At 37.0% G+C, this 21,980-nt stretch overlaps 1 protein-coding gene across 1 annotated transcript; it reads right to left on the reverse strand.

Moving 5' to 3' along the window:
• Positions 1–1,640: 1,640 nt before the first annotated feature.
• LOC129002489 (uncharacterized) lies at positions 1,641–21,575 on the reverse strand. Its single transcript, XM_054430333.1, has 8 exons — positions 21,543–21,575; positions 20,857–21,047; positions 19,384–19,557; positions 18,218–18,419; positions 12,337–12,528; positions 11,081–11,176; positions 6,879–7,135; positions 1,641–5,777 (listed from the first exon to the last, which is right to left on the reverse strand). The coding sequence occupies exons 2-8, from the start codon at positions 21,041–21,043 to the stop codon at positions 2,293–2,295; spliced, it is 4,593 nt and encodes a 1,530-aa protein (XP_054286308.1). The 5' UTR covers positions 21,044–21,047; positions 21,543–21,575; the 3' UTR covers positions 1,641–2,292.
• Positions 21,576–21,980: the final 405 nt, after the last annotated feature.

Genomic DNA, 21,980 nt, shown 5'->3' on the forward strand with positions numbered 1-21,980 from the left:
GATTTACTTATGATGGAGAAAGTAGGTATTGGCAAATCCTCTAAAATAAGTGGGAGCACTAGTTCTAAATGACTTGTTGAACGTTGCCAATAAATGACTAGGGACTCTACTTATGAAGAAGATCTTTGAAAGGAACTTTGTTGTCATGCATTCTAGGCAACAAACGTGACTGAGGGAGCGCGATTTAAGGCTACTATTCTTGAGCCGGCCATTAGATGGTTCATTCATGGGTCAAAGATGAATGAGGGAACTGGGGCTCGAGTCTTTGGACCTGGAACCAGTTACCAGGAGCCGCTGGGACATTCTCCCAGCATGTATCAGACTGGGGTTGGAACCATCAGGAGGTGTGCTCTGTTTAACCTTAGTAGGAGAGGGTAATTTATCAAGCAGTCATTTGAGCTCCTCGGTTATCAGATCAAAATATGGTATGGAAGTGCGGCAGAGTCTGATCTTGAGATGTGAAGGGTGATGAGGAGGCTGGTATGCTTGCAAGTTAAGCAGCTACTCTTCCTGTGGGACCAGAACTGGTTGATGAACCAAAAGATGCTTTCTTCTGTTTAATGATGAAGAGAAGACAAGATCAAAAGTTTGGAAAGTCTTTACAGGGTTTATACAAGTCAAGGAGATACTTGGGAGACAACATTAGGAGATCTGGGACCATGATCAGGCCAAACAGAAATTGAAGATTTCTTCCTGAACATTGCAGATTTAGACAAACCTCTTAAAGGAAATGGGTATTGTGTTAGAGAATGAATGTCATTCTGTCAATCAAGTGAAGAAACCCCAAAGAACCTGCTGGCAATTTGTGAGGCAGTGGGGCACAAGGGAGCAATAGTCTCTAGGCTACTAGGTAAAGGTTTGAAATATTTCCCTGCAAGAACCAGACGAGGAGTGGATAAGAGCAGGACTGGACACATTGGTTTGAGTGACACAATAATTTTTGGGATGCACTTTCCCTGTTAGGGTGTGCTCTACCTCAGCTCAGAAATCTCAACTAGGGCCTCCGTGGCTATGTTGCGCCATTGAACAGCGCCGCGGAAACCGCTTGCAGACGTTTGCGTCCTCTTAAATTACTCACTTAACTTTTAAAATATATTTCATCTGAAGATTGTTCCTTACTCCTTAGACTCAAATTTATGACTCTACTTTTTCAATTTTCTTCTAAAAATTTATTAGTATGTGTAAAATGCTTTAGAAAAACGCTTATTAGACATATTTACCAGTCATTTCCCACTTAAAATTCTACTATTATAAAAAAATTAAAAAAGTACAAGCCTACAGATATAAGAAATGAATAAAAAACATAAGTTTAAAATTGGTTAAGAACTAAGCTGACAATAACGGAGATCCTAAGCCCTTGCATTAGCAGAGCGCACCCTTAAACATAATTCACTGTTAGTAACTGTAGTAGCTCTGTCGTGGTTTTAAAATTTATCAAATAAAAGACCACTCAGATGTATTTGCTTCCAACAAAATTCAAAGTGAAATTGCATTCTCTTAACATATAACTGACATGACTTCTCAGTTTACTCCTTTTCATGTAAAATCTGACTAAGTATCTATAATTGCTTCCCCTATTTTCCCAGATAAGTACTTCCAGTTATAATCAACTACTAAGAAATTAAAATAAAAACAATTGGTAAATTTAATTACTTTTTTATTCAAACTATTTTTTCTTTACACAACTACAAAAGTATCACAATACATTACAGGTTTAATTGTAAGCTAAACATATCAGGTCACATGTACCATATTTACAAAAGTCAAAAATAGACTAACAATTGTCAAAGGTACAACAACAAAGTTGGACTGAAACATAAGTACATGAAATCGTTCTATATATTGCCTTCAAACTATAGGCCTATGAATTATTTGAATTATTAATATTTTAGCTATTGTGAATTAAAAAACTTAAAAGATGAGTTAAAATAAGGTATCAAATTTTGCTGTATTAAAATTATTACATAACTTATGGCAATTACTGAATACTCTTCTCACAGCCTCGATCAGAAAGTTGTATTAGGAAATGTAGTCTAACTAATAAGAGAATATTTCACATAAATAAAAAACAGAGAGCAACAAAAAGACATTTTTAAATTCATACAATAACACTTTAAAACTCATCGTAAGAAAGTCCATCATACCTAAGCCTGGTTCTAATGAGAAGGCAAAATGCCAAGCACTGAAAAAGATTAAGTGACTAGGATCAGAATAGTCTAGTTAGTAAAGGACAAATAAATAATAAAAATACCTTGGCACTGACCACAACATTTTTGAAAGGGATGGATTTTTCTACATTGATGACATACTATTGGTGTACTCCATCATTGCAAGTTGGATTGCTCTTTGGCGGACTCGGAGATACCAGTCTTTATACCACATTTCATGTAAATTCTCACCCTTTAGTCTTGATGAACCACTTCCATGAGAATGAGGAAGGTCTTGAGATTGAGCTTGCAAATGACTGTCTTGGTTGGCCTGAGAGAACTCATGATTTTCGTATTGGTCAGCATGCTGGTTATACACATTTTGAGGAAGTTCTTGATCTTGAAGATACATTTGATCATGTCTTTTTCTTCTCTGTTGGCTATTTTCTTTGTGAGAATATCTTTTTGACCTAGGCTTATTATTCATCTGACTATGAATTTCTAAATGGTTTTCATCAACATTGCTGCTTGAGTGAATGTGTCTATTGGACCTCATATCTTCATAGGAACTATCAATATCTTCACTACAATGTTGAGAACAGGCCGTTTGGAATGAATGACGATTGGTTGCGCCTGATTCTTCCGAGCCTTCATCAGACTCATTCAAAACCCGATTGTGTCTATCATGTTGCTTTTTCATGGCTTTAAATTTGCTGTTGTGTATTGCATTTAGTTCTCTTAGCTTAGAAATTTCTAATTCAATGGAACTGATGCTGTCAAAAGATTCATTCTTTCTACTTTGAGGATTGTGCTGTGATGTTTTGTGCTTGTCTTCATGATATTTAGTGTTTCTCTTGCTATCTTCTTCAGCTGAAGTGGCTGAAAGTGATCTGAAAGAAGGTGTGCCAGTCTCATATTCAGTTGATAAGTATACATTTTGAGATTTATTTACATGTTTATTGCGGGATTCAACAGGTTGCCTTTTGTGGTGCAAAACGTGAGGGCTCTCTAATCTTTGGTTGTGTAATGTATGGTTATTATACGATTCCACAAAGGCATCTTTAGAAGAAGTTTGGTGCTTTACAAGATGATGTTTTCTTTTTGCTTCACTGGGATTTCTGCAAGAAAGATTCTTGTCTAGATCTGTAGTTTCATAATCAATTGAATCACAACTATCATAACTGTCATCAGAATTTCTATGTTTCCGAGGGCTATTATCAAAACCATTATGGTCTTTCACACCTTTAATTTTTGGGTTGGGCTGTTGATTTTTTTTAGGTTTGGCTCCAAGTAAAACGGTATCACAAGTAACAGTCTTTTCATCTTCATTTGCATGGGCGATCTTCTTGGAAGATTTCCAATTCATATCTACATAAATACCAGAATTGTCACTATTATCTGATTGGTCTGATTGTTTGCCAGTAACATTGATCTGTAAATCTGTTTTCTTGGCCTCTTTACTCCTTTGTGCTATGTCCTCCAAATTTGTGTGTTCGGAAAATGATTTTTTCTTCTTGCGGTTTCTAGATGCTGACTTGGATCTCCTCCCCTTCGTTGGATGGTTTCTTGAGTTTCTACAAGAAGTTGCTGCACTTTTGCATTCTGACTCATTTTTAGTTTTACAAACTGCATTGACATTCATTGTAGACTTGTCACCATCACTACTGATAATGGGTACTTCTTGACGATCTGCTTGGAAGTCAGAACCACAAAGTAATCTACATGAACATGTTGACTGAGTTTGTTTTAATTTCTGTACAATGTTTGGCAAAGATAGGTTTGCTAATGAAAGGTTTTCAACACTAAGTGTGGTAAAACAATCTATGTAATCATTCATTTCCTTACTAGACCCTTTAAGTAAAGACAAAACTTCAATGTGATTTTCGCCAGAAGGACAAATAACTGATTTGAACTCATAAACATCACAATTATTAATGTTTATCTCTTCAACAACATTGTGTAGTCCATCTACTGCCAACCATCCAACCAGGTCAAAACTATCAAAATAAATTAGAGCACTTTCTGAACTATTTTTTATTTCAATATATTTTGCAAGTACTTGGTCAATTTCTTCACATTTTTCTGAAACTTCTTTTGGGACTTTAGGAAATCCACTTTCTAAATAAGCTTCAATACTTTCGTAGCTCAACAACGGCTTATCTGTACTAACAGCATTATCTTCCGACTTTTCATCAACTTCTAATCCCCCCTCTAAACCAGATACAATATCTTGAAAGTTCAGGAACGCCTTATCTTCTTTCTTCTCTTCAAAATTTATCAATGGCACTTCATTGGAAGTAGTATACATTTTAATACCACCGTACTTTTGGCTCTTGTCCCAATATCTGACCCTGATGAGCTTAGAATCCAATGAAGCTATTGGTGTATTTAAAGGAACTTTAAACTCATTCACCACCACTGGCAAAACCTCCCGCCAATGTTCTTGCATTTTCAAAGCAAATAGAGATGGCCCTGCAATAACTTTTATATCATCACTATCGGCTTTGTAAAAATCACGTATACGCAAATTTTCCAAGGAAATAGATTTATCTTTGAGACATCTATTTACACACGATTCATCATCACTACTTTTTGGAGAGCACTTTTCATCAGTGCTAGTGCTGTGGTTAGAGGTTAGAGAAATGGTTTCTGCAGAAAGTCCTTTAGATTTCTTACATTGCATATCATTAGGACTAACTGAGTCTTCTGTCACATTAGGTACTTTTCCTGTAAGGTCAATGGCATGATTCATTTGCCCGACAATTATTTCGCCGTTGTATCCTTTAATGAAATCATCAATACAAGAGCTTTTAATAGAATAATTTTCACTGATAGTGGCACCGTTGCCTCCTTTAGATTCTTTTAAATGATCTTCACCCTCACTGCTTTCCGGAGAATTCTTCTCGCCATTTCCAATATATTCTTTAACATAATCCTCACTATCACTGCTTTCAGGAGAATTTGTTTCACCATCAATTGTACTAGTGCTTTCATTAAACTCTTTAACATAATCTTCACGATCACTGCTTTCAGGAGAATTCTTTTCACCATTAGTAGCACCATTGCTAAACACTTTGACACAATCTTCATCATCACTGCTTTCACAGGAATTCTTTTCAGAGTAACTGTTTTCAGCAGTCACAACTTTACTCAAACTATGTTTTTCGTTACAATCCTTCCTATATTCAAGCAAATACTTGTTTCCTGCACCCGAGGCATTATTTTCCCCCTTATTTTCCTTTATGGAATCCTCACTATCACTCTCAGGGGATATTTTTTCAGCGGTACTCGTTGAACTGTCTGAATCGACAAAATCACTATTTTCGGGAGAATTCTTTTCAGCAGTACTTGCTGAACTGATTCCTACATCCTCACTATCAGCACTCAGAGAAGAATTTGTTTCCCCTGTATTCGTTGAACTATCTCCTACCTTTTCGGGATGTATTGAAGGCTTGATGTCGACAATACCACAGACTTTTTCAAACTTATCATTTGGTATTTTCCAAAGATCGATATTGTTCAGGTGTTGAGGAACACGGTTGACTGTTAGAGTAGTTCCTCCGATGTTCCCGATTAGTTTCTGGAAGGCAGCCAGCTCTGGACCCTCGGACACCACTGTGATTGTGATCCCTGAAACATAATAGAGTAGAAAATTTAATATATTTTTAATTTAGATATTGAGTAATGAGTAGTCACTATCCAAACTTACAAAATAAATAAACCACAACTGCTACAGTAGGAAATAACATGAAGATATAATTGTACACTAAGCCACAGGTTGTTGTTCTAACTATGTGAATCAAGACGGGTGAATGATAGGTATCTTATACAGATTTATAGAATACACAAAGTGTGTTGTGTGTGCTGAAACAATAAGAAAGTACAGTCAAGTAAAGGCACTAACAATCTTCTAATTTCAGATAGGGGGCAAATGGGGTTGTTGTAGCTCACCCGCTATGGTGTACCAAACAAAAATACGAGGCTAAAGTAAGATGCTAGGGGCAAGCTGATAGCACATTTTCAAATACAGACACTATATCCATCATAGCGTTGCGCTGCCCATTGTTGCAATATTCAAGATAAAAATGTGAGTTGCAGTTGTAAATACTGCTAGTTCTGGACACAACTTCCATTCATTATGTTGTTTCCGTTCACTTCACACACTTGACAAAAAATGTCTGCAGGTTTTAAGTTCCTGGCCAACAAAAACCACATGACACTTTACAGCTAGCAGATTTTTAATTGCAGTGCACTTTTCCAAATTTAATATTGCAGTTTGAAAGTTCCTCTGGGAAGACTAGACTAAGGAGGAAAACCTATCTGTGTTTTAAATTGTGCGATCGGCGTACACCTAGTGACCGTCATACGGAAACGTTCATTACTTTCTGATCAGCAAGTGACTTGTCTTACTAAAACATTTGTAGACTTCTTGATATTAAATCGTTTGTAGAGAGTATTTTTTTACACTGGGTAGGATAACTGACAATCAAATAATCAAAACTCCTGAATTAACAAAATGGAATTTTGTTCTTACAAACTCAAATTTAGAAACTATCAATATCCTCAATTTAAATAGATTTTTCTCTGCGATAAATCATATCAAAGGGGGCAAAAACAAAACCCCAAGGGCTAAGGAGGCCAAATCCACCTGTTTACACCACAGATACCCAATAGTTAGACTGGTCAACAACTGAAACTTTACCAAATTATCACAATCGGGTAGACACTCACCATGCGAGCCGTAGCGGCCGGCGCGACCCATGCGGTGCAGGTACGTGTGATGGTCCAGCGGCAGGTCCAGGTTGATGACCAAGTTAACGTTCTCGATGTCGATGCCACGAGCCGTCAGGTCCGTCGTGACCAACACTCTCACTCGCTGATCCCTCAGCTGAGTCAGGGCTGCCACTCGGTCCTCCTGCGGCTGTCGACCAGCAATCCACTCCACTCCCCACCCCTCCTTCCTCAGTAGGTTGCACAGGCTCACAGCCCTGGAAAATTAGTAGTTTTTCATATTGTTTTTCATAGGAGAGAGGATTTGCTTAAGGAATATTAAGAAGGGTGAAGGGTGTGGTATGCAGCCTGCTTAAACAATCAGAAAGTACAGCAGTTCTGTTGTCTAAAAACTGATATCTTCCAAGTACAGACAAGGGTGACAAATGACAAGTGTGGTTGTCTTTATTTAACTGCCATAGTTGCACCACAATGGTCAAATGTCAAAACACAAACTCTACAAAATTTGGATTGAAAAGACACTAATAAGAAACTAATCTTAAACATAATTTTTTCTTGACGTCAAGCTAAAACACTTCTTTTATACAAAAATTAAATTGGTTATTGCTGTGTGTTAGAAATTATTATGCTAATATAGGCTAATAACTTTTATAGTACAGTACTTTAATTGGCAAGAATACAAAAAATTCAGTAAGTATGCCTTTCAAATGTCATTCAACACCAACATATTACACAACATAGTTTATAGCCCAATGACAATAATTAAGCATAGAAATGTTTTGACTTGTGGAGGTCAGTCCAGAATAATTTAAATGTCGCCACGTTCATGTGAGCTCAAGCCATGATACACAGCCTAGGACATTAGGGTGCATGCGCACCGACGAGAGTAGGGGAGCACGACGGAAACACCGGTTGTCGTGTCCCTGCTTTGGAAGAAGAAAGATGGCTTGCTGAATACGTGGGATATGGGGGTATCGTGGAGGTATCGTGTTACACAATAGTTATTCTTAATTCCATTAATAATTCTTTTCAGATTATGTAGTCAAAATCACTCATTTAGTTTATTCCGTCAGCTCTCCATTTCATTATTTGCTCAAATGTTAGTTCACGCTGTGTCCAGTTCATTCATTAATAATTATTGCATCCAAAGATTAGGGTGTTTCACTAGTTAAAATGCTTCAATTAATAATAATAAATATCAAAGCTGGCTCTTTGGGCCTGTGAGTTGCGGTAAATTGTCTCCTCTGTTTAGATAATGAGTCCAGTTGTCGTTTCCAACACAAAAAGTTTGGTCATGATCATAAATCATATGACCAAATCACCAAATGTGGCCAAAATACGCCACAAGTGGTAGCAGAGCATGGTTACGATCCACAGACCTCTGGGTCATGGAGGGGGGGGGGGGGGGGGGGTTACGCCACAAACTTTAGATTTAATCAGAAACCTTCATACTTTAAGGCAACAATCTATGCTGACACATTGGATTATTTATCAGGAAAAGTAGTGATAACATTGATAAGATAAGGAACACAGGAATGAGGAAGCAAGATTGGTGATAAGGCTATTTTCATTTGAGTAATTTCTGTAATTATACAGAAGTCTCACACTACTAAGGCTTGTTTTGTTCAAGAAAATTCTCTAAGCAAGGATTGAGATATGTTGAATAAAGAGATAGCAGTTATCTTTTAGAAGTACAATATGTATGAGATACAACACACAGAAGACTTAAAAGATTATGTACAGGTTGGCCGAAAATTCCCATTCCATTAAAGATAAATTTAATTGGTGTTTAGGGCCGAAGCGCTGGTGGGGGAAGGGAGAATGAGCCTTCGTTCTTTTCCCCCACCTAATGTACAAATATTTGCTGATCAGTGGTGTTTCAGATAAAGGGACTTTTCGGCCACCCTGTAAAAATAAAAAAATGTAGCCTAATTTAAATCTTGTGGGAGACAAAATATTGTGTATTTTCTGTGTGGTTTTTCCTACCTGAACTTTTTCTAAAGCAACAGCGGGTGACCATGATGATGTCTACACGGGCGTGGTGGATGATAAAAGATTTTTCCTCTACTCCAGATGGCAACAAGAACGTTTCATTTTGGCACGATTGCAAAAGACGATGATGATGGCTACTCGACTGATGGAGATATGTTAGGATTTTGCTGTTATTGCAAGACATTGTTAGTGATTTTGTTTCCCTGGGGGGGGGGGGGGGGTTCAGATATATTGCCCATATAGCAGAGGAAAGTGATGTTTCTGTGGTTTTTATTGGATGAATTAATTTTTCTTTAAATAAAATGCACCCAATTACTCCTAAAATACTTTATGTAAGGACATAATTTATAGAGTTTGGTGTAGTATGAAAGATCTATAACATCGAAAATTTGGTAAAAAATTTCAGAAAATGTTATTGTTAACGAGAATTAATTTTTTTTTTGTATTGGTATTGATACATTTTGGTATCGACACACCTCTAATGTAAATGTAGCCAAAGAAATCTTGCTGATAAAGAAAAGTAGGAAGGTAAAGCAATTCTTGGCAAAGAAAACTCATGATGTTTCAGTAAGGTTCCTCAGTTCTTACAATAGTTACAAAACAGTCTTGGTAATCTGAACCACCTGTTTGGGAGCTAATGTTACTGTCATAAATTTGGAATGATTGCCAATAGCCCATGCCTAAGCATCCATTCATTAACACTGTTTTGTTAATTCTCTTTTAAGGTTTGTGTGACATAACAATACAGTAGACCCCCTCTTAACCGACCCTAATGGGACCGGACCTAGGTCGGATAACTCAAAAGGTCGGATAAAACGGGCAATCCCTAAAATCATAACATAATGAAGTGCTATTCATTTGGAATTATATAATCATTATTTTGAAGTCATACTTGCATTATTTATAAAATAAACTACTCTTATCTCCTTTTTCATATTGATAGAAAAGTCACAAATAAACACAAAACACAGTTAAGTCAAATAGGCCTACTTTCAGTGGAATATATTATTATAATACTAGGCAAGAGTCAATAAAATTCCTATTTTAATAACTTTAATACTGTAATGTATTAATTGATGCTTTCCAAATACATCGTAATACAGTACAGAACCTTTTGTCGACATTAAAGATACAAGCGACCATTTTCATTTTGTTACAAGACAGGATGTTTATTTATAGCCTCTCACTGGAGGCTCGAGGCACAAAAACTATCTTGACCTTGGAGTTGTTAACCCCCTTTCCCTGCCTTCCTTACAAGTTGCGTTGTTTGTTTACTCCGGCGATAAGATAATCAGTTCTCAAAATCGTAACGCACTTTATGATGTTATAAATGTGCCGCACAGATAACAAATCAGATCAGATGTGCTCGAGCTACGAACGATGATGACAAACTGACAATTGGCTATGCTATATTTTTTGTGCTCAACACAAAATAGCTTATTGTTAGTCATATCCTGTGGAGATAAGCGTATGGTTCAGTTCTCATCGCCCAGCGTGGGAGCGGAAATGCCGAGATTCCTATAAAGCGGCGGTTAAACCGAGCTGCTCTCAAATCAAGGTCGGTTAAAACAAACTGTATTATTTTACGATCGAAGGCGGATAATCCGATTATCGGTTAATACGAGGTCGGTTAAGAGGGGGTCTACTGTACATCCGCTGGAAATGATCATGACGTTGCCAAGATAGCAGCAGCAATCTTGGTGTTGTGTGATCACAGGAGCATCATATGGACATTTAAACTAAAAAAAAAGTTGTTTTGATTTTTCGTAAAATGTTCTGCGTGTATATTTAATCCTTACATTTGACAATCCGAATAGGGTCAGGTTCCCATTAGATTAGCAGAGCTCTGGCGCTGTGTAGAGTAGTACAAAACTGTACTTTGCTTGACTATCCAGAGCGTCGTTGCCTATAACATTGACAAGCCCTGGAAAGGTAATAAGAGAGAGTGAACCACAAGTGGTATGGGGAGGGACAGTGGAGGATATATTCAACATGAATAGACTAACTAGGGGAAAAAATAGTAAAAAAAGTTAGAAATAGGTTAAAGGAGTTTCCCAGTTTTACATACTTACTGCCATGGCCATTCGTACCCAAGTCAGTACTTGGCCTCAGAAATACGGATTTTCAAGTTTACAGTAAGAAATTTTAAAATAAACATCACAAGACACAATACTGTCGAATTTTCCAGCATACGTAGTAAAAAATCTTACCTGGTACTTAAATTGGAGAAGATAAGGCACTGGTCAAAAGATATGGACCGCAACAAATACAGAAGGTTCTTCTCTTTTATTTTGAGTTGTGCTAATCTGAAAACAACAAATGCATCATTATAGGGGTAAAATAATTTGGTCATAATTTAATTTCAATTGGTAAACAATTAACCTATAATGTTAAAAATGGGATTTCCAATGTTTTTTTTTTTTGTTTTTTTTACATTACAGTAAATTATACCACAGAATGTTTCGACTGCACAAAAGTCCAAACATAAGTTGTTCAGTTATAATTCACTTTTTTATTATTTATCTCGATTTGTCTAACTTAAGAGTATAGTTGACACAAACGTTTGTTTCCTGACAGTAAATGAGTCAGTTGCATCTTAAACGCTTTTTATTTTATCCTTCGATTATCTGGTAATTTTTATGAAACAACGTGGTCATTTACCACCCAACAGATATGGAGGGTTCTACTGCACCTTTGCATCATTTAAAGGATTAATTGTAAACACTCAGATTATTAAAACAAAAGATCAACATTTTGGGATCCTAAATCTGTCCCCACCTTCAGGTAGAAAGAAATTTATACAGTAGGCCTACATGACATGATTATTGCAAAAAGCAGATGATGCTGTAAACAACAAATTTGTCGCTAGGGCTACTAGAGGACTGTGCAGTTGTTATCAAGTGTTGATTTACGTTAATTAATCTTTTGTTTTGGAAATAACGTGAATGTCTGTTGTTGTGTCAGATGGTAGTAATCTAAAACTTGTTTCAGAACCATGAAACAACATTTTCAGGCTGTACACACGTACAGCTGCTATACACAGAGGTATGCCTTAATTGCAGTCATCTCATGCAATGAAATGTGAAGCTTTTGTCACTGAGTATGTGAGTTCAAATCCTGCTAAATCCCGATAAATTTCTACGTGATCATGTCGTACCCCCTAGGCATCGCCTGAAGTAATTTGTTTAAATGGTCTCAAACTAGAGCCTACTGCACTAAAATGGGAAGATAGGATGAAAAATTGTATAAGAGACGATGACACATTAAACGTTGTCAAAGTACAGCATGAGGTTAGGAGACGTTTATAGCTACAAAAAACTAGATGCTAAATACCAAAAAATCTGATTGCTGAAATCAGGTTGAATATAATTAATTTATAGGAAATCCAAAGGCTATGAAACGTTATCCCCGTTTTATGCCAGAAAACTAAAACAACATACTTCAACTGATTAACACTAACACTAACCTGTTGACATGTCTAGGAACTACACTGACAAACTGCCTCACGCCCAGCAGTATGGTGGAGCCGTCCATCTGCTGCGGAGTGACATATTGACCTGAGTTCATGTAGTCACTGAGGAACTTGACCAGCTGATCCGTGTAGGTAGCGCTACACGCAATCACCTGCTTACTCTCTGGCAGCTGGTTGAATATCTCACTGTAAACGAAACCGGTTTTAGTTACATAGTCCAGCCTCAAAAAGCTTCTGATCAAATCCGCAAACATTAGATCCAACCATTGAATCAGAGACCATCTGATAAGTATATGAGCACCAAAACTTAAATAAATAGCCTTATTGTGTCAGAACAGCGACTGGTAACAGTAAATTTCTTGTCATCAAACTTATGGCAAAAAAACTCCCACAGACACCTAGAGATTCCTAGAAACATTTGATTCGAGTAGGCCTAATTCATCTAACGCAGGTAGATCCATTAAAACATTAAAAACCATTAAATCAAACAAATACAACTTATGCATTGGCGAATAAACATTAACCCTAGCAGTGGCCAACCGTCGTCTGGTGACAGTATGGGCCGAAATTTTTTTAACGGTAAAAAAAACACTTACAATCAACTCAGATGAGAATAATATATATACCATTCGAAAGATCACATTCAGAACTTTCATTTGATTACCTAAACAAACCCTGTAGCAGGTATATAACAATGTCACGACGATTAGAAATCAAATGAAATTTTGGCGCGGTACGACTTTTGCAGCCAACACTTGGGAACTGGCAAAACACGTCTTGTTTGGCATTACCCTGCTCGGGTAATTTTCGTCTTAGGATGTTGCGGGTGGTACCACTGGATAGCCATTGACTTTATCTTCATTGTGGTAGTGATATTTATAAATAAATATTGATTGCACAATCGGTACGATTTTATGAAAACAGCTGTTTTCGAAATTTCTAACAAATGGCCAACAGTCGTCTGGTGGCGGTATGGAAAATACGAATTATATACAGTGAAAGTTATTATTACTAGTCATATAGTATATCATTTTGAAGAGGAAGAAATTTAGATTCAGAGAATGGCAGCCCTGCGCTCGGGGCTATATCCGTCTGCTCACATGAAGACAACGGAAGTGAGTCATTACTACTACAGACGAGACTGACCAGACAGTCTGTCGCCATTGTGTGTATTTGCCGGTGAGTGTTCGCTCGCATGTTATCCGCGATTTATTACTAAATACGTTATTAGTTCGTAGTGTTAGTGTTAGTGAAGTGTTTGTGTGTGTATAACAGTAATCTTCATGCATTTTATTATGCATAAATATTACTGAATTGTGTGAAATAGTGTTCATAAAAGGTATTATTTTTTTAGCATCATGTCTAACAACGATGATTCTGATATCCAGCGACTACTTTTCGAGACGGATCTTAGTTCGCCCTGTTGTGACATCTATCCTTTTAGTGACGACGATGAGGATGTTGATGACCCTTCTTGTATGCCTAGGCCTATCACCCCTCCTAGTCCAGATCCGGAATTTCCAGCCCCGCCCCCAGTGATCCAGTCCAATCCCCCACCTACTAAACCACCCCCCCCCCCCCCCCAGTGTTTCATGCTAACGATGGCCAGGTCGCAGGGCCAAGTAGAGAGATTGTGTATGAGGCCTACAGGGCTAAAATCTTGAATAAAAAAAGTGCCCCGGTTACCCCCCCGTCAGAGAGGCCACCTCCCCTGCGTGACAATCTTCGGCCTAATAGGCATGAACTCTACGAAGCAATATCTTCTATGGTGCAGGAAGAAAGTGATCTAGAAGACCTGTACGACTACTCATCGGGCAGTGGTGAGGAGTATGCGCCAGACTCGGAGGACCTCGATACAACGGACAGGGAAGACATCTCTGGCCTGTTCGGGGTAGCTGCACTCCCTGAGTCACCTCCCCCCCCCATTTACCTACCAACGAAGAGCCTAGGCCCCCTAGGAAAAGGCCGTCTCAACCGCTTCACCTCACAGATGAGACGGCTCTTTGTGAAGTAGGCACTGGCCCACCACCCAAAGTCCCCAGGGCAGCCGCCCCTCAACTTGATGACCCTCAACCGGCACCAGAACCAGCTGGAGGACTGCCGCAGCAAGAGCTGCCGACAGAAGCGCCGTGGGTGAGGGTCTATCCGCCTGAGCCGGCAGTGGACGTAAGCTCAAAATTCACTGTAGATAACCCTGGACCAACTTGTGTAGTGTCAAATAACCCTTTGCACTACTTCTTTCTCTTCTTCACTGGGGCCATGTGGGACATGTTTGTCAATGAGACAAACTTGTATGCCCACAGGAAAATCAACCATCTACGAAGAACTGGATTGTTGTCCCCGCAATCCCGTTTTCGTAGATGGGTGGACGTCACAGTGGATGAGATGAAGAAGTACTTAGCGCTTTTGTTGGCTATGGGAATAACCCGTCGGAAGAATCTCACCGACTATTGGAGTAAAGACCGTACACTTCATATTGAGTTTTTCTGCCAAACCATGACTCTTCGTAGATTTCAATTGATAACATCCATGTTTCATTTGTCATCTCGCGTTTCTCCACCACAGGGTCATGTAGGATATGATCCTTGGGTGAAGATTCGCGATTTCCTTCAAATGATGAATGGAAGTTTTAAAACTTATTTCATCCCAAGTCAGAATGTATGTATTGATGAAAGTATGGTGGGTATGAAAAACCGTACCACTTTCATACAATACATGCCAAACAAACGCCACTCACGGTTTGGCATTAAAAAGTTTGAGTTGTGTGATTCCAAGACGGGTTACGTCCTTCAGTCTGTGTTGTACTCTGGTAAATACTTTTTGTCTGCTGGTTCTGATCCCTTCACTCAGAAAGTTGTTGCGTACCTGATGGGGAAAGTTGGTTTACTGGACAAAGGTTATCATTTGTTCACTGATAACTTCTACACAAAGATCAACTTAGCCCGCTGGTTGAGCCAGAGAAACACCTTTTTGACAGGAACGGTCAACAAGCGGTCTAAGGATCTTTCGAAAGTCGCCTTGGATACAGTGCTACAAGTTGGTGAGACTTTGTACTTTAGAAGAAGGTTTGATGGTTCGGCATCAGTCCTCCTTGTGAAGTTCAAAGAGCGTGAAACCAGGAAACCGGTTCACCTAATATCAAATTGTATGCATGCCCAAGACGTCGAAGTTACCAGTCGAGGAACTAATCGCGTCTCGGTAAAACCAGTGACAATCAAGGTGTACAACGAGTTTATGGGTGGAGTGGATTCGAAAGACAAAAGTGTTTACCACTTGTCCTGCACTCGAACTTCATCTAAATACTGGAGGAAGATCGTTTACAATTTCATTGATATGGCTCTACTGAACGCATACATTTTGTATGCGGCTCAGCATGACAATCCTATGCCCAGGTCAAAATTTAATACCAGTGTAATTGATCAACTGTCAACCTCCGGTGTGCCTCTCCCCCTTCCGCCCACTGTCGGTCCAGCTGGAGACAACCCTGCACAGCACAACTACAACCACAACATCGTTCCGCTGCCTAACCATGGAAGGCGCATGTGTATTGTGTGCAAGAGTCAAGGACAAAACAACACACAACGGGGGTCACTATACTGCACCATATGCCAGAATGGAGTTCACGGCGTCTGCAAGTTCCAGATGTGCAAGAACATTCCTTGCGTCTTGGAACGTCGTCGTGGGCGAAAGAACTAGAGTCGACGACACGGGGGACATCGAGGGGAGGGTGACGACACAGGGACATTGAGGGTAGGGGGTGAGTTACTATATTTATTTTTGTATTACTTTTACAATTGTAATGTAAGATGTATTTCATTATTGAGTAGGCCTAATAAAATATAAAATAAAAATTTTGTAATTTTTCCGACATCGTTACCGGACCAACTATCGCACGTTATCTCTTATATAATATGCCACTACCCTGTTTATATGTAAATTTATATATTTTATTGTTTATAAATACCTGTAGTTGTAATATATAGATATAATATGGCATTATTGATGTTTATAAAAATTACAGAGCTCTCAATGAAAAATAAGACTTTTTACATATTTGCCAAGTTTGCGACAATTTTTATTTTTCTACATAACACATAAAAAAAAAATTATATACCCAAGGTGTTATACATTTTTATAAAGGTAAATGTACACACTACAAGATGTTTATATTGGTTTGGGGGTAAAAAATTTGGTACAAAAGTTATATACTAAATACTGTACACTCCATTTTCTCGAAATACGCAAAAAATTCAAAACGTTCTCAAATTGACACATAATCATAGGTGAAAATAACTTTTTACCATCATACTTATGACTTTTTTGGATTCCTTACTTCATTAGCTTTACAAATATGTAGGCTACATATCATCAGCCTACATAATGTTTCACAGCACAAGCAAACACTGTAGGCTATACACATATTTGCGGTTTTGCGGTTATTGTATTATTATGTCCCTATTACGTACCTACAAAAAAAAATATTTCTAACATGTTATACATTTTTATGTAGGTAATTGAATACACTACAAGATTATTATGTTGGTTTGAAGTAAAAAAATTTGGTACAAAAGTTGTATACTAAATACTGTGAATTTTTTTTTTTGAGAAATCGCTAAAATATATAAACATTATTTTATATACGTATGTTTATAGGTAAAAAATTATTTTTACCATAAACTTTATGACTTTTTTTGATTCCTTACTTCATTAGCTTTACAAACATGTATATATCATTATTAGTATACACATGTATTATAGAACTTTTTACAACATAAACTAACACTGTACAGTTTTCAATTTTTTCGGTTCTCCGTTTGTCATTATATTTCGCCCCAAAAACTTATAAAAAAAAAATATTTTTTTCCTAACATGTTATATATTTCTATGTAGGGAATTAGATTGTCTACAAAATGTATATAATGAATTTCCCATAAAGAAATCCGTAGAAAAAAAATACCGAGGCCGCTTTTGAAATTTCAAAAAAAAAATTGAATTTTTTTATTTTTTTCAATTTACCGATAAAATACACTGTCTAAATCATTATGATATTACTATTTCTAGATTCTCCTGTTCTTTCCGAACAAAATGAATATGAGGTTGGCTAGGTTTACTTGTACGGTTGAATTTTTACGAATTTTCAAAAAAAGGTCTGCAAAATCGCCAAAATGGGTTGGCCATTCCCCAATTCTAACATTGGCCACTGCTAGGGTTAACAAATAAATAGGCCTAATAATGGCCACAAAATAAACATCATACAAATAAATTATGGCCAGGTAAGAACAATAGCAGCAACGCTGTATAAAGAGTAGTAATTAAATGAAACATTCATTCAATGTTCCTGTGACACTAAAAAATGAATAAATTTCAAGCCTGAAAATACAGTAAATGTACTTCTAAACACGGATTACTCAATACAGCACAGTAATTTAATCCATTTCTAATTTAATATATGATGGATTGAATTGATGTTGGTATTATAGAGGAATTAACTTTAGACGTTTTCCAACACCAAAAGTTAAAACAAACCTTCACAGTGCTTCGGGAACTGGAATCTGATTCCGTTCTTAGGTGAGCGAGTACGTAAATCATAACGAAGATTAGTACACAAACCCAGTCAAAGCTGGAAGAATGGCAAAATCAAAATACACAAACAAAAAATGTATAGTAGTTACAACAAAACAAAAATCCTATAAAAACCACAATTTGTACAAATGAGGAACACAATAGACAAGGTGGTGGCTCCAAGCGAAATTCTGAAGATAAATTACTGAAAACATCACTCAAATGAAATAACTTTACCGTCGTTAAAAATTATGCTCAAATAAAAAGATTAGTGACAAAACAAAAATGTACATCTTTAGTTTTAAGTTCTTACTTGATATCCTTGGCAAACACCCTCTCCATGAGTTTGTCAGCCTCATCAAGCACCAACAGTCGCACGTGTCGAGGGTTGAGCAGTCCCTTCTCCAGCAGATGTTTCAGTCGGCCAGGCGCTGCCACTGCCACTTGACATCCTTTCACTTTGTCTACGTCCACACTGAGAGGATAACCTCCAATGAAACAGCTTGTCTTAAGCCCTACAAGCAGGAAGATAGGCCAACGTAAATTTGTTTAGTAAGTTAATGTTTTACTAAATGTTCCAACAACTGCAAACATCTAAAGTTTGTTCATGTAAACATTTCTTTAGCTTCTATTGGAACTTGAGACTTGTTACATCCATTTAAAATATGGAAGCTACTGGACGTACCTATTTTAAGCCAAATATGAGAGAAGAATGAGTGTAGAATGGAGCGAAATGCCTTGTGTGGCTTTCTTACTGCCTAAAACTAGCTCGTTCTTTGGTCAGGACGATTTATTGCGATGATCTGATAGCTGAGTCCAGTTTAGATCCTTCAAAATGCTTATTAGTCCAACACGCTAAGAAATCCAAAATGGATTAATGAGTTACTGGCCAATGTCTGTTCAGAACCAAAATATTATTTCTGTGATTGCAGGAGGCTACTGTCTTTTTGGTTTACTAATTTAAGTTAAATTTTTCAGTCCTTACAATGAAGAGCATATAGAATAATTAAGTATGCCTTTGTATTATTATTTGTCATTGAACTGGAGTGTGTTACCTTTTAACCTTTTTTGACCTTAGTAACCTTTAAAAAATTTAAGACAGGGAAGTCGGAAATCCAAATTCCATTTGGATATTAACCAGGCCTATAAGTTAGAATGTTTTACAGGACCAATGTTGTACTTCATATTTATACGGCTGTCAGTTTATTAACTAACTAACCTACCTAAAAGAGTCCTACTTAAATTCCATTTTGGGAATTTGAAGTTTGAAATTTTTATCAAAAGTATGCCCAACATGATATTGGTAGAGACTAGTACCACAAGTTGACTTTTCATTGATTGGGATACAGGTTATTTAAATTAAGTAGGCATATTTTTGCGATAATCTGGTGGTTTTGGAGATCCAACAACTTTCTGTTCTCGTTTGTCAGATTATGTGTTAAACTCACAAATTAGTAATATCCATAAATCGTTATTTACCTTCAACACACTGCCCTATGGCATTGATGACGCTGGTAATCTGCAAAGCTATTTCCCTCGTCGGAGCCAATACTATCGCTTGCAAATGTGGAAGATTAGGTTTCACCATTTCTAGCACGGCTATTGTAAACACACAAGTCTTTCCTGTGCCTGCCTTGGCCTGCACAATTAGATCTGAAAATGTAAATTCAAATTTGTTGAAACTAAAATCGCAAGTTTTTAATTGTAAGCCTACTTATAATTTAATAACTAGCCACTTTCTCTAATCTAGCTTTGCAGCAAAATGAGAATGCAGGGGGGAGTAAGTTTAAATCTACTGTTTTTATTAACTTTAGAAACCAAACTCAATTTAAAAAGGATTCTAATTATAAATTTATGTTCGGTTTAATTTGGGATGCCTACAGACAGATAGAAAAGATTATTTGTTGTTAGCGTGGGAAAAAGTACAAAGATTCCTTGAACCATTACTCATCACGTTACAGATACAGTGATGCCAACACTTGAAAGCTGAATTTCCCTTTTTTCTTACAATGTACTCAGGACTGGTTGCATTTAGCTTGTATAACAACTAGAGAAGTCTATACAAGTTCTCTTCAATAGAGTAATGTAGCTTAAAGGTAGGCCTACCTAAGTGCTTAATTTACGATGTTTTATGATTACTAATCTAACCTTCAATATTTGTAACATTTACCGTGATAAACGAGTTGCTTTTGATCTTATATATCTTCAATACCGTAAGCGGGACTTTTCTGTATTTAAATAAAACAGTTGTAGACATTACGCTGGACACATTGGAGACAGGCAGATATCCCTTCCTAAGACTACTTAGGCCTATAGGCCTATTAATTAATATTTATTTATTTATTTATTTTTACGGCAAACACCATTTTTACAATTGTAGGTACATAATAATACCATTGTCATTGTAATATTAACTTTAATATAATTAGGCCTATATCATGAGCTAATAGGTCATGACTTATCTGCTGGATAATGAACAGAGGTAGGCCCTACCTATGACTAACTTAAGTTATAACTTTTGATAAGATCATATACAACGGATAAGAATAAGTTTCAAGTGAAATTTAAATTATGATAACTTATTGCATTGAGCTTAGGCCTAAATTGGATAGGCTATTTTACAGACACCAGTATTATCCACCTCTGAATACATTGGATTAAGTTGATATGCGAGCTTCAAAAGTATGTTACGTAACTTAGACTATGATTTATTCAAAGGAAAATGTACTTGTCAATATAGGCTAGGTACAAAATCCAAAATCCTACTCTTAAGTTACCAGTAATCTTGAAGAAATAAGTTGGGGGACTTAGCCTAAATAGTTAGGCCTAGGCCTAGCCTAAAACTTAAAATTTTAATGTCCTTGAGGATAACTTACTCAGCTTCAAATCAAAACTATCGAGATAGGCCTAAACTTACATAGCTTCAGCTAGCCTACAAAAATAAATACTTACCGAGGCCACATCTTACTAAAGGAAGGGCCTTCTTCTGGATTGGTGACGGTCTTATGTATCCAGATTGCTTAAGTCCCTTTAAAATTGGTTGAGGGAGAAGCATAGATTTAAAATCAGTGTCATCGGCAATCTCGATATCTTTTGTCCTGGGCTTTGCAGAAACACGTTGCGCTTTATGGCGTACCATTGTTCTAAACAGACAAAATAAGAATGCAGTAGCCAACAAATTTAGAGGAGTAAGCATTATATGTAGGCCAAGTAACAATCAGGTATACCGTAACCTAAGTGTTAAAACAAATAAAATTGACCAACTTATGGGGAATAAACAATAATCATACAAATGACAGAGGCATAGCAATTTACTATTCTGTCAACTTACGGTTTGAATCATGTGCGAGTCGAAAAATGAGTTATAAGCCCTCTTTCTTGAAAACTGTAAGACCTAGAAGAAAAATATTAAAGAAAACCTATGCCATCAACACGGTGACCGAATGATTCATAGACTAAGCTGCAAGAATAAATAAGAGCCTGAATACATGTTGTAAGGTTTCGAATTAATAAAGTCCTACTACGAATTAATTAAAAGCTAAATGAATATCACATCACAACTAACACAAGTTCAGTTACTGTAGCCTAACGTAACGACAACGACTTTTTTGGGACAAAAACAAAATTCTAATTCTAACCTCAATCTAATCTGCACTATCCATCCATCAGACCATCAAACGCACGCAAGAAGAAGAAGTTGCTGATATTTTTTTAATCACCCTCCCTCCAATAGTTTCTTTTTCTTGTTTATTTATTACTGTCAGGAAAGTTGTGAAGGGTAGTTGTAGCTGAACGCGTTGATTATAAGGCAAAGTAAAATAAAACTACAAGAATATAATAGGGTCTTGTTATTTTTTTATTTAAGTTGCGCTACAAATAACATACTTACTTAAACATTAAACACACTCCCCAAGTATGTTTAATCTATGATAAAACATAGTCCCTTAGGAAACTATTAGATGCTATTAGTTTGAATCTGCAATCAGGCAGAACACCTGCGACCAACACAGAACGGGAGTATGTTTTATCTATGACAGAACTCTCTAGCGCGGCACTCAAGTCTATAAATGGGGATT

Source organism: Macrosteles quadrilineatus, unplaced genomic scaffold (assembly GCF_028750875.1).
Source record: "Macrosteles quadrilineatus isolate MER2022 unplaced genomic scaffold, UCM_ALF_1.0 Scaffold_9__3_contigs__length_116548681, whole genome shotgun sequence".
Classification (NCBI taxonomy): domain Eukaryota; kingdom Metazoa; phylum Arthropoda; class Insecta; order Hemiptera; family Cicadellidae; genus Macrosteles; species Macrosteles quadrilineatus.

Excerpts from the sequence above, each read along its gene's own strand:
- LOC129002489 (XM_054430333.1), bottom strand. The coding sequence starts at position 21,043 with ATGGTACGCCATAAAGCGCAACGTGTTTCTGCAAAGCCCAGGACAAAA. Across the intron at positions 11,177-12,336 it reads GTTCCTAGACATGTCAACAG|ATTAGCACAACTCAAAATAA; the intron begins GTTAGTGTTAGT and ends TGTTGTTTTCAG. Across the intron at positions 7,136-11,080 it reads TTCTCCAATTTAAGTACCAG|GGCTGTGAGCCTGTGCAACC; the intron begins GTAAGATTTTTT and ends CTAATTTTCCAG.